General features: G+C 41.5%; 1 protein-coding gene across 1 annotated transcript; it reads left to right on the top strand.

Moving 5' to 3' along the window:
- The first annotated feature begins 2,222 nt into the window (after window positions 1-2,222).
- Window positions 2,223-10,657, top strand: LOC117061477 (vomeronasal type-2 receptor 26-like). The gene is made up of 5 exons (XM_033174315.1): window positions 2,223-2,269; window positions 3,713-4,004; window positions 4,711-5,565; window positions 7,489-7,615; window positions 9,756-10,657. Exons 1-5 carry the CDS (start codon window positions 2,223-2,225, stop codon window positions 10,655-10,657), a joined length of 2,223 nt encoding a protein of 740 aa, XP_033030206.1.
- Window positions 10,658-13,110: the final 2,453 nt, after the last annotated feature.

Raw genomic sequence — 13,110 nt, forward strand, 5'->3', positions numbered from 1 at the left:
TTCTTTCTCCCATGAAAAGTCCAAGAGGAGTTCCCAAATTATTATTATTATTATTATTATTATTATTATTATTATTATTATTATTATCATTACTATTATTATTAATAATAAATGTCAACCGTGCTTTTTCCTAGTTATCAAATTTACTTCATTAATCCCCTACGCCATTTCTCCATACTGAGTAATAGCATATTCTCCCATCTGTGTCCACAAGTCTCTCCACTTGTGATCACATATTGGAATAATATTCCATAATTCTTGTCCCATGTCTTTAAGAACTGTGTGGCTCTGCACGCTTTGCTGTTGGTTTGCACCTTTCGCTAATAAAGGATTAGATCTGGCTATTCTCATGGTTTTGCTGAAACCCTCCTTTGGGCCTTCGGTTCAGGACAACAAGCTTGGCTTGCCTTGTGTTAATGTCTTGATTGGATTAGGCCAAGAAGGCTCACCAGAACTTTGGCAGCGATCATCTCACCCTAAAGGCCGAGGGAGCCGGTGTTTGTCTGCAGACAGCTTCTGGGTCATGTGGCCAGCATGACTAAGTCGCTTCTGGCGAAACCAGAGCAGCGCACGGAAACGCCGTTTACCTTCCTGCTGGTGCAGTACCTATTTATCTACTTGCACTTTGGCGTGCTTTTGTACTGGTAGGTCGGCAGGAGCTGGGACTGAACAAAGGGAGCTCACCCCGTTGCAGGGATTTGAACCACTGCCTTTCTGATCGGCAAGCCCTAGGCTCAGTGGTTTAGACCACAGTGCCACCCGCGTCCCTATAGGGTGGTATGTAAATTCAATAAAATCATCCTCATCATCGTCATCATCACTATCCTGAATTAGTGATAGGATTTTTCCTGGAATCCGACCACAATCCTGTCATTTCATAGAGCTGAAAGGCCAACACAACTTTGTGTTAGTCTTTGTTTGTTTCTTAATGCCTCTCTTTTTTGGTGTCCTTGTAGATGCTTTGGAGTTTATTGTTGCCACAGTGGGGAGGGCTGTGAAGCCTACTGACTTCTGCTGATATGTCAGGGGGGGAATATTCTTCTGCACCTCCACAGTAAATGCTAAACATGTCATTAAATCCCCAGTAATTAAAATTTAAAAAAGCTTCATTTTGGCAGACATAAGTGATCACACATATGAAATAACATGAGTTTGGGGGGGGGTAGGCCCCCTTTTAGATGAAAACTGAAGGGAGACTGCTTTATGTTGGACAGAAAAAGTTTTGACATAGTTCTACATATAAATATATTGCAAAATGATGTTTATTTGAAAGACTCTTTTTTGAATACTTCATTTTTCTTGTAGAAAAGAAAATTATGCTGAGTTAAACATGTTTTCTTTTTCATGTCTCAGAGAACCTAGAAGCCTGAGTAGTGATTATTTTCCCTCTAATTACCAGGTGAACTGTGATTACATTTTCTCCAGTTCCCTGGATACCTGTAGTGGGCACTAGCAAAATTACAAACCAAAAGTGAAATATACAGGAGGTTTGTATTAATTCCTGTTCCACTTAGAACTAAGGCTAGAAACGAACACAACTTCATCAATCTGTTTGCCGCAACTTCACACTGCATAATATTTGCTTGAATCAGTTCCATACCTACCGGTAGTGAGTTGAAATTAGGTCCCATGGAGAACAAGATGACAAACTAGTAATTATTTAAGTCCCTTTCAATTTAGTAGGCACAATATTCAATTAGTCTAGATCAACTGAACATTTTCATGGAGAAGTTGCAGTTCTGAATAAGTTTATCATATCCTCTGTAATTATCAAATGAACTATGATTAATTCTCTTTGTTTTCAAGGTTCCATGGGGAATGTCCATGGCCACGAGCAAAACTATCTGCTGGCACTGAATAAACCATCCATATCCCTTCCACCATTCAGAAAAGAGAGACAGGCAGGGAGAACTCCGTCATTCTGAAATTCAAATCATCGCATCTGCTGAATAAGTAGCCATTTGAATCTAATTCCAGGATTCACAACTCCTTGAATAGCAATGCTGGAATAGGTGGAATTCTTTCTAGAAATCAGATTTTAATATAAAATAATGGTGTTAGTTGTGTTAGTATTTGTGCTATTTCATCAAGCAGTGTGCAAGCTTCCAAATGCAGCTAAATGTAGTATCAGGGACCCTCTCCCTATTCTCCACAAGTATTATCAGCCTGGAGATCTCAATATTGCTGGCATTTCTTCGCAAAACTTTGTGTTTTCAAGTCCAATGACATTTGAAAAACCTCCCTCTACTGAGCTCTTTGGTGATATCATGTAAGGAGATATAAAATATACCTGTTCCGATAATATTTCTGCAAGAATGATTTTGTGGATAAGCATTTGCATTCACCATAACCTTCTTTCAAATTGTCTGCTGGGGGGTAATCTATTTCCTAATCTGCTATAGCAGTTCTCTATCATACAAGGTGCAATAACTGCCACACTCAAGAACTGGGTCAGTACTGTATTTGCAATCTGAACTAACTGCCTGGAACAGCATATTAAATTGTAGAGGAATGGTATTCTAAACTGCATTGTCTATTAGATATTCTGGATGGGATAACAACTTACAGGCAATACTTACCAACCCTATGGTTTTAAATTCATCCTACTACTTTCAGTATATCTTCTTTTGTTAAATATATGGTATCTGATAACTTCAAAAATTGGAATAGACATGATTTTAGCAATACAAAGCCCCCCAAATTTCTATTCTAACTTGGCCTTCTTTAGCTTCTACCAAATCGGGTTCTACTCTGAGTAAGAGCACGTGTTGCGGTCGGGGCCTGGCAAGACACTAAATTGACCTGTAGGGAGTGGCTGGACGCTGGCCTTAGTCAGGATTGGTCAGGCAGAGTTACTGGGCAAAGTTAGATGTAGCAATTTGTGATGGACAGGTCAGCGTCCTTTATAATCCTCTGCACGCAGGGTGATCCCTCTCTTGGCTTCGAGCTTTGGATCACCCCCCACCCCCCCGTTTTCTTAGGCCTCTGCTTTGACCTTGCAACTGCCTGTCATGGGGTCGTCTGCTTTGTAGCAGGGGCCCAGTAGGAATTTTTCCATCTGGCTGATTGGATGTTGCCTTTTGGTTTTCGCCTACTGCAGTAGCAACTTGTCACAACTTGTAAGGTTGGCGGTTAGGCATTGGTTATGTTTTGGATTGCTCGGATGGTGAGGCCCCACCTCCGCAATCATGTTTATGTTGGTACAGGGAATTCCGTTAAAAGAATCCGGCGGCTCTTATGCTTTGTCCGAACCCCCGGCCGGGGGCTAGGGCCGTAGTCAGAGCCCCCGGGACCGCTGGGGAGGGGGAGGTTTCGTCCCCAGCCTCCTTAACTCTCCCCAGCTGCATTCTCCTGACGCTGACTGGAGGTCAGCAGCTGTCCCATTTGGACAGATAGTCTGAACCAATGCCTACGCAACCACTCACCGAATTTGTATTTTAATAAAGTTGTGGCCTAAATTATTGCCAAAAACCCAAACAAAAAATTCATGTCTCTGTGTATAATTCTTGGGGGGTGGCTTGAGGACCTCGACACGCAAGTGCCGTCATTAGATGCGTATTGAGAAAATGCCAGAGGGTACATTGCCACAGTCAACTCACGCTGTAATACATAGCTTGATGAAATGCCACAGTTATGTATGTATTGTATAGGATTGTGCCCAATATTACCTGAAGCAGATGAACCATATTGTGGCATGTAACTCTCCTTACAGGGTACTGACCCAGCTCTACCAGCACGTTGTGGCCTTGGCATTTGCTGTAAGGGAAATCAATTTAAACCCCCGACTCTTACCCAACATCACTCTGGGCTTCCAGATCTATAATAGCCAGTTCAGAACAGGCACAACCTATCAAGCTTCAATGGAACTTCTCTCGACTCAGGAAAGATTAATCCCAAACTACAAGTGTGACACCCGGAGCAATCCAGTAGCAGTTATTGGGGGACCTGATTTCAATGTCTGCCTCCATATGGCAACCATCTTGAGCAACTACAAGATACCACAGGTAAACTTTGCTCATGAGCAGGATATATGAGCAAACCACGGGTTACTTCTCTTCCTTTTCAGATGTGGTTTGGAGGTTAAAATGGATGTGGCTGAAATCACATTGGAAGCCTTGCAGGAAAACTTGACTATGGGGAGAATGTCTACATTATCTCAGATCCATTTGGCATAAATAGAGATTTCTGTTGCAGAGCCTATATATACCTTTATGTGAATTTATTTATTTTTAAAAACCCATCCCAGTCTTCAGACGGCAGTGAGTTTCTGTACCTTTGGGTCACTACAAACAATAGCACTTAAGTTGGTGGGACAGCTGTGTATGTTCCAAGAGGTGTCAGGTCACAGAAATGTCTTAGCTGCAGGGCTGGTGGATCCCCTCTGATTTCTGAAGCACACTCAGGTGGATTGTGAGAGAGCCTTTTTTGTGCAACCCAAGGGGCATGCTGCAGGCTACACAAAGGTTGAGAGAGAGACAAAGTCCTGTTGCATGAGCAGCAAACCCCTTTGCCATTGATCGATGCAACCATGAGAGTTTAAGATGAGGTTAGATTGGCAGAAGGTTCAAAAGAAAATGTTGATGCTTCTTAGGTGATATTTTGTGAGAAGCATTATGGTTTGGTAGTATCTGTATTGCCAGAAATACACACATTCACCTACAAGAACATGGTGATATGAGAACTTACCATTTTGTTTTAATGTTTCTTTAGCTTGCATATGGTTCCGCACCAGTACTGGATACTGAAAAACAAGGTGCTTTCATCCAACAGATGTTCCCAAATGGGGCTCACCAATATATGGGGATTCTCCAGTTACTTCTTCACTTCAGGTGGACATGGATTGGGGTGGTTTATCTGGATGATAACAATGGAGAGAGGTTTGTGCAGAATGTGCTTCCCATCTTCTCCCAAAGAGGCATCTGCTTTGCCTTCGTAGAAAGTTTACCAAGACAAGGATCCTCCGATACTTTTGGTGCAATTGCGGGAAAGGGGATCAACATGACTGCGGGAATCATGGCAAGCACTGCCAATGTGGTGGTTGTGCATGGTGAAATTCAGACCATGCTAGTCTTGAGGACATTGATTGAGTTTTGGGAGTTCAGTAGTGGCCTAAAGAATACAAAACTCCTGGTTATGACAGCTCAAATGGATTTCACATCATTTCATTTGCAAAGACAGTGGGACACAGAATTCATCCATGGTGCTCTATCTTTTGCAGTCCACTCCGAAAGGGTGTCAGGATTCCATACATTTATTCAGAACAGGAACCCCATTTCAGAAAAAGAAGACAAATTGCTTAGAGTATTCTGGGAACATACATTTACCTGTCTTCTCCCTGACACCAAAGTAGACATGGCAAATGAGGAATTCTGCACGGGGAAGGAGAAGTTAGACACTCTTCCAGCGTCAGTTTTTGAAATGAGTGCAACTGCCCACAGTTACAACATGTACCTTGCTGTTTATGCTGTGGTTCATGCCCTGCGATCCATGGATTTGTCAAAGTCCAAAAAGGAAGCAATTGCAGGACGACAGAGAAAGAAGTTTCTCATTGAACTGCCTTGGCAGGTAAAACAAAGAGAAGAGTGGTCACTCCCTCTGTATTTGGGACATCTGCAGACATGGTTTGTCACTGATCCATTTTTCAACTTGTTTTCTGGTGTTTCTTTCTCACAGTAAACACATTAAACGCTGGTTTCTTTGAAAATACCTAAGCATATCAACCTGGCGACCTGTCGTGCTGCAAGATTTCCTTGATTTTATTCAGGTGCCTATTAAAAATAGTGAAAATAATAAAATAATAAAAATTCTGTTTCATTCAGTGTCCAGGATCCTTTGTTTTAAGGCCTGTTTGACCTAGTCATATCCCATAGATATTATCTGGTGCGATGAAAAGCTCAGGCCCACAAGTTTACTCAGGACCATCTTTAACCACAAGGTCTGAAAGGCATCTGAGAGGAGCAGTGAAGTCAAGCCACGTAGGGAATAGCAGGTTCTAACCCGGCAGCTCATGGAAGTGAGACATACTTTACTTTTCACTCTAAGCATCCTGTTCTCAAGCTATAACATGTCATTTGATACACATCTAGGGACTTGCAACACTGCTATTGGATATTGTCAGTGAACTCTCTCTAGATAGATGAAAAGCGAAGATGATGGTCCTATGATGGTACTGTATAAGAACTGGGCCAAGATTTTAGCTTGATATAGTTTTAGAGCTTGAAGAGTGTATTGCAACATCGTCTGCAAATAGGAGAACCGATACCCAATGTTGGTGTAGCTTAGGAGGGTGGTAGACTTGTCTGCTTAGGCATTTGACCAGGTTGTTTATATAGAAATTAGATAAAGTTGGGGCTAAAACACAGACCTGCTTCATGCCTCTTTAAATAGGAATTGTGTTCATTGTCGAACCATGGTTTGAATGCTTTTCCAATTCTTGATTGGGCTCAGGGATCTAACAATACAGTAATAGGTAGAGACTCTGTATTATCTCATTATGAACTCTGAGAAAGTCAGCCTGTGAGTTGAAATTTATGAAGACTGGATATAGATTCTGGAGGGTGTTTCGAGACCCTCTTTAATTTGATTGTTCAGCTGCAACAATGATTTCACATGGCGGCCGGCCCACCTGGTCTGGGAATGGAGAATGCCAACTAGTTAATGATCTCAGACATGCTGGCCACAATAAGCAGAAAAAGCTCATCTTTTAAAAAGAATAAGTAAGCAAACACCACACCAACCCACCCACTGAAGCATGCTCAGTAGCCTCCAGAAGACAAAGAACATGGTGGAACAAGGGGGTTTTCCCTGCTTGAGCTCATAGTACCGTAGAGGAGAACATCACTGGCTTCCTGCTTGGAACAATGAACTGCCACTTCCAGAACTGCTCATTTAAAGAGTCCATTGATCCTAGTTTGAAGTGTGTTGTATTATTGCCTTGCTTCTCTCTTAAGATCTCTCTCTCTCTCTCTCTTCCCTTGAGCTCCAACATTTTCTACGAAATGTTTCATTTAACAACAGTGCTGGGGAAAAGGTTTCATTTGATCAAAATGGGGCCTTACAAGCTGGATTTGATATTATAAATTGGGTCACATTCCCAAATCAATCTTTTCTTAGAGTCAGAGTTGGAAACATAGACCCAGATGCCCCCCAAACTTTCACTATCGATGAGGATGCCATTGTATGGCCTAATATCTATTACCAGGTAAGGATCCACAAAACTTTTCAGATGGTTCCCATTATTTCCCCAAAGTTTAAAAAGCGGTTTATTCTTCAGAATTGGAACCAACTTTGCCTGTTTCTCATGTCAGCTAGATGAGGCTCGTTTATCTTAAGCACAACCAAGGTGGAAGTTCAATCAGTCCTCAAGCTAATTTACTATGCCAGGCCAACATCAATCTCATTCTCAGCTGTAGATTAAACTATATCATACAAACTATCTAAATCTATTTTTTGAATGTTAAAATATTCTGTGCTTTCTTTTATTGACAGTCGCTTCCCATTTCTCTGTGCAATGACGATTGTCATCCAGGTTATAGAAAGGGCAAGAAGGAGGGGAAGCCACCTTGCTGCTATGATTGCCTTCCATGTCCAGAAGGAAAGATCTCCAACCAGAAGGGTAATCATCATAATGTATGAAGTTCTCAGAAGAATTGCATATACTCCACTGGATGCATGTCAGGCTGACACTCATTTATCTAACGATTCTAAAAAACATTTGCAGTTCAGTTTTCCATATATATCCATACTGATTTTTGGATTAGAACTTTATAACAAAGCTCAGAAAAAAGTAAACTCTGAAGGTCAGCAGTGTTTTCAGTTCTCGTATTATTTCAGGAAGAATTAATAAGCAATTTTTATTGGAGATACTAATATTGAACAGTTTGAAGTGACTGGATACATGAAAACAGAGTCCTTTTGGAATAAAAATGTTGTAAAGGCCCATACGTTTAATTAAAAAGTCTACTTGCAGAACATTCTTCAAAACAAAACAAAAACATCAATGATACAGTGGTATCTCAGGTTAAGAACTTAATTCGTTCTGGTGGTCTGTTTCTAACCTGAAACTCTTCTTAACCCAAGATACTATTTCTGGTTAGCGGAGTCTGCAACCTGAAGCATATGTAACCTGAAGCGTCTGTAACCCGAGGTACCAGTGTACATCAAAAATATCCACATAATACCTTGTGCTGTCCAGCTTAGAAATAACTTTAATTTATATTCAAAGCTGACAAACATAGCTCTCTCACACACAGGCTCAGCTGCCTGCCATCCAGCTGCTTTAGCCTGGATCTACTTGGAGAGCTTCACTTACATCCTCACTCCACAAAGTTTGAAAACAAAGAAAACCAAATGCAACTCCTTTCAAAACGGAGATTTGCAACCAAAAACCCTTGTCACCTGATCTAATGTTAATCACTAATATGTTAACTGCTAGAGAAAAACAACCAGTTAATTATCAACTTGGTTAAATCTCAGAGGGATCTCTTCTTGCTGTTCTATAGTTTCAAGGGATGTGGGTGGCATTGTGGTCTAAACTTCTGAGCCTCTTGGGCTTGCAGATCAGAAGGTTGGTGCTCAAATCTGCACAATGGGGTGAGCTCCCGTTGCTCTGTCCCAGCTCTTGCCTACCTTGTAGTTTGAAAGCACGCCAGTGCAAGTAGATAAATTGGTAGTGTCAGGGAAAGAGGGATTGCTCGGGAGGAGCGGGGGGAGAAAAATGGGGAAACTGCAGAGGAGAGAAAAGAATGTGATTCAGCCAGTAAGGGGGAGATGCTGAGATATCGAGAGCAGTTGCCTATAATCAGTACAGATTCCTCTAGCTCTCCCAGCCCTCATCAGCAAACGTCTCCAGAAGAGGGAGAGATTTCACACACTGTCAGTAGCCAACAAGTGGGTGAGCAGAGGGGGAGACAAAAGTGTCGACGTCATATTAGAGGGCCGAGGGGTTGGCTCTGCTGGCGTGCGGGGGAAGATTCTAGTCCAGAAAACTGAAAGTAATGGAGCAGTCATGATTTCAACACTCTGTAACTTTTAATGATTAATAAACAGCTTTTTAGCTCACCGCTGGAGCTGGCCGTTACTCATGAGCAACATCAAAGGCTTGTGAAGCCGTGACAGGTAGGAAGGTAAACAGTGTTTCCGTGCGCTATGGTTTCCATCATGGTGTCCCATTGCGCCAGAAGCGGTTTAGTCCTGCTGGCCACATGAACCGGAAAGCTGTCTGTGGACATATGGCGGCTCCCTCGGCCTGAAAGCGAGATGAGTGCTGCAACCCCATAGTTGCCTTTGACTGGACTTAGCCATCCAGGTCCTTTACCTTTAGCTTTTACCTTTAGCTTCAATGGAATATTTGAGTTAAGCCCTTTCACCAATACAAACAGGCAGTCCCATTTCAGTATGAATTAAACCAACTATACTAAACAAATCTGTATTACAATGCAAACTGAATGAGTCCTTCCACTACAGATCCTTACAGTTTGAGGGTGAACGTTGACAAGGGAATACAGACTGATTTAATATACAGCAGTATATGATGCCACTTGACTAAAACAAAACAAATATTTTGATATATACATTCAGGCAAGATGGCAGCAGAGGCATTACTCCCATGGACAAAAAGCAGCACTGATATTTCCCTGTGCCACAGAGCTCTTAGCATTTGGGTGCAAGATTTTGTTTCATTTGGGTTTTTCCAATACCAGAGCATGTACAACAAAATGAAATGTTTCTTGAAAACTACATTTTCTCTTTTTCAGACATGGATGCCTGCTTTCAATGCCCAGATGGACAATATCCAAACAATGGCCAGGATTCATGCTTTCCAAAATATATGACCTTCTTGTCTTATGAAGAAACATTGGGTCTCGGTTTGGCTCTTCTTGCTCTTTCCTTGTCTTCCATCACAGCTTTGGTGCTGGGAATCTTCATTATGCACAGGGACACTCCCATAGTCAAAGCCAACAACCGGAGCCTCACCTACACTCTCCTTGTCTCCCTCTTGCTCTCCTTCCTTTGTGCTTTGCTATTCATTGGCCAACCTGAGAAGGCAACCTGCCTCCTCCAGCAACTTGCTTTTGGCTTCATATTCACTGTGGCTGTGTCAAGTGTGCTGGCTAAAACCATCCTTGTTGTCATAGCTTTCCGGGCCACCAAGCCAGGGTCTAAACTGAGAAAATGGGTGGGGAAACACCTGGCCACCTCAATTGTTCTTTCCTGCTGCCTGATTCAAGCCATTATTTGTACTGTGTGGTTGTCCACCTCTCCTCCATTCCCCTATTTGGACATGCACACAATGCACGATGCAATTGTACTGCAATGTAGTGAAGGTTCCCCTCTCATGTTCTACTCTGTGCTGGGCTTTTTGGGCTTCCTGGCCATTGTCAGCTTCAGTGTGGCTTTCCTAGCCAGGAAGTTGCCTGACAGCTTTAATGAAGCCAAGTTCATCACCTTCAGCATGCTGGTTTTTTGCAGTGTGTGGTTGTCTTTTGTTCCAACCTACCTGAGCACTAAGGGGAAATACATGGTGGCTGTGGAGATCTTCTCCATCTTGTCCTCCAGTGCAGGCTTACTGGTTTGTATCTTTTTCCCGAAAAGCTATATAATTATGGTGAGGCCTGAGCTGAACAACAGAGAGCAGCTAATACAGAGGAAAAAATAATCATTGTAAAGTGGTACTCAACCCAACTAATGTTATTCATCATTTAACCGCAATGGAAGTAGGCAATGGAAATTGAGTCAAAGTTAATATATACCTTGTCGTCCATTAAACTCACAATGCAATCCCAACCAAATATACTTATTTCAGCTAAGTTGCGGGAAGCAGTGAAAGATAGGCGTGCCTGGCGTGCTCTGGTCCATGGGATCACGAAGAGTCGGACACGACTGAACGACTGAACAACAACAACAAAAAGTTGCACTACTATTTCAGCCTCAATCATGAGAAGAAAATGAAAGAAGGAGAAAAGGGAAAAAGAAGGAGAGGAAAGAAGAAGAGAATGAGAAAGAAGCAGAAAGAAGACGGGAAAGAAAGAAGAGAAATAATTGAGAAAAGAAAAGAAACATTTTAGATAAAGAAAAAAGGACTTAATGATTTCCCATTTACTGTTTACATAAAAAGAGGAGGAGGCGGATTAAGACATTCAGTCCATCATAGCACCATCTTTCCTACTTTCTGTTAAATAATATTTCTTTTAAGTCAAAGTGTTTCAAAGTCATTCATTTCTTTCTCCCATGAAAAGTGCAAGAGGAGTTCCCAAATTATTATTATTATTATTATTATTATTATTATTATTATTATTATTATTATTATTATTATTATTATTATTATTACTATTAGTAAATGTCAACCGTCTTTTTTTCCTAGTTATCAAATTTACTTCATTAATTCCCTACGTCATTTCTCCATACTGAGTAATAGTATATTCTCCCATCTGTGTCCACAAGTCTCTCCACTTGTGATCACATATTGGAATAATATTCCATAATTCTTGTCCCATGTCTTTAAGAACTGTGTGGCTCTGCACACTTTGCTGTTGGTTTGCACCTTTCGCTAATAAAGGATTAGATCTGGCTATTCTCATGGTTTTGCTGAAACCGTCCTTTGGGCATGTGGTTCAGGACAACAAGCTTGGCTTGCCTTGTGTTAATGTCTTGATTGGATTAGGCCAAGAAGGCTCACCAGAACTTTGGCAGCGCTCATCTCACTCTAAAGGCCGAGGGAGCCGGCGTTTGTCCGCAGACAGCTTCTGGGTCATGTGGCCAGCATGACTAAGCCGCTTCTGGCGAAACCATAGCAGCGCACGGAAACGCCGTTTACCTTCCTGCTGGTGCAGTACCTATTTATCTACTTGCACTTTGGCGTGCTTTTGAACTGGTAGGTCGGCAAGAGCTGGGACTGAACAAAGGGAGCTCGCCCCGTTGCAGGGATTTGAACCACTGCCTTTCTGATCGGCAAGCCCTAGGCTCAGTGGTTTAGACCACAGTGCCACCCGCGTCCCTATAGGTTGGTATGTAAATTCAATAAAATCATCCTCATCATCGTCATCATCACTATCCTGAATTAGTGATAGGATTTTTCCTGGAATCCGACCACAATCCTGTCATTTCATAGAGCTGAAAGGCCAACACAACTTTGTGTTAGTCTTTGTTTGTTTCTTAATGCCTCTCTATTTTGGTGTCCTTGTAGATGCTTTGGAGTTTATTGTTGCCACAGTGGGGAGGGCTGTGAAGCCTACTGACTTCTGCTGATATGTCAGGGGGGGAATATTCTTCTGCACCTCCACAGTAAATGCTAAACATGTCATTAAATCCCCAGTAATTATCAAATCAACTGTGTTGTCCCATGGAAAACAAGGTGGCAAACTAGTAATAATTTAAGTCTCTATATTGAATTAGTCAGATCAACTAAACATTATCATGGAGAAGTTGCAGTTCTGAATAAGTTTATTATCTATATGTTGGCACTGAATAAACCATCCATATCCTTTGCACCATTCAGAAAAGAGAGACAGGCAGAGCTTTGTGATTTACAGGAGCTTGGCCTATAAATCACAAAGCTACACCGGCAACTTTCACTCCCACCATATGGGAAACTTTGCAAAAAAAAAAAAAAGCTTCATTTTGGCAGACATAGTGATCACACATATGAAATAACATGAGTTTGGGGAGGTGTAGGCCCCCTTTTAGATGAAAACCGAAGGGAAACTGCTTTATGTTGGACAAAAAAAGGTTTTAACATAGTTCTACATATAAATATATTGCAAAATGGTGTTTATTTGAAAGACTCTTTTTTGAATACTTCATTTTTCTTGTAGACAAGAAAATTATGCTGAGTTAAACATGTTTTCTTTTTCATGTCTCAGAGAACCTAGAAGCCTGAGTAGTGATTATTTTCCCTCTAATTACCAGGTTAACTGTGATTACATTTTCTCCAATTCCCTGGATACCTGTAGTGGGCACTAGCAAAATTACAAACCAACAGTGAAATATACAGGAAGTTTGTATTAATTCCACTTAGAACTAAGGCTGGAAACGAACACAACTTCATCAATCTGTTTGCTGCAACTTCACACTGCATAATATTTGCTTGAATCAGTTCCATACCTAGTGAGT

Source organism: Lacerta agilis, chromosome 17, assembly GCF_009819535.1.
Source record: "Lacerta agilis isolate rLacAgi1 chromosome 17, rLacAgi1.pri, whole genome shotgun sequence".
NCBI classification, from domain to species: domain Eukaryota; kingdom Metazoa; phylum Chordata; class Lepidosauria; order Squamata; family Lacertidae; genus Lacerta; species Lacerta agilis.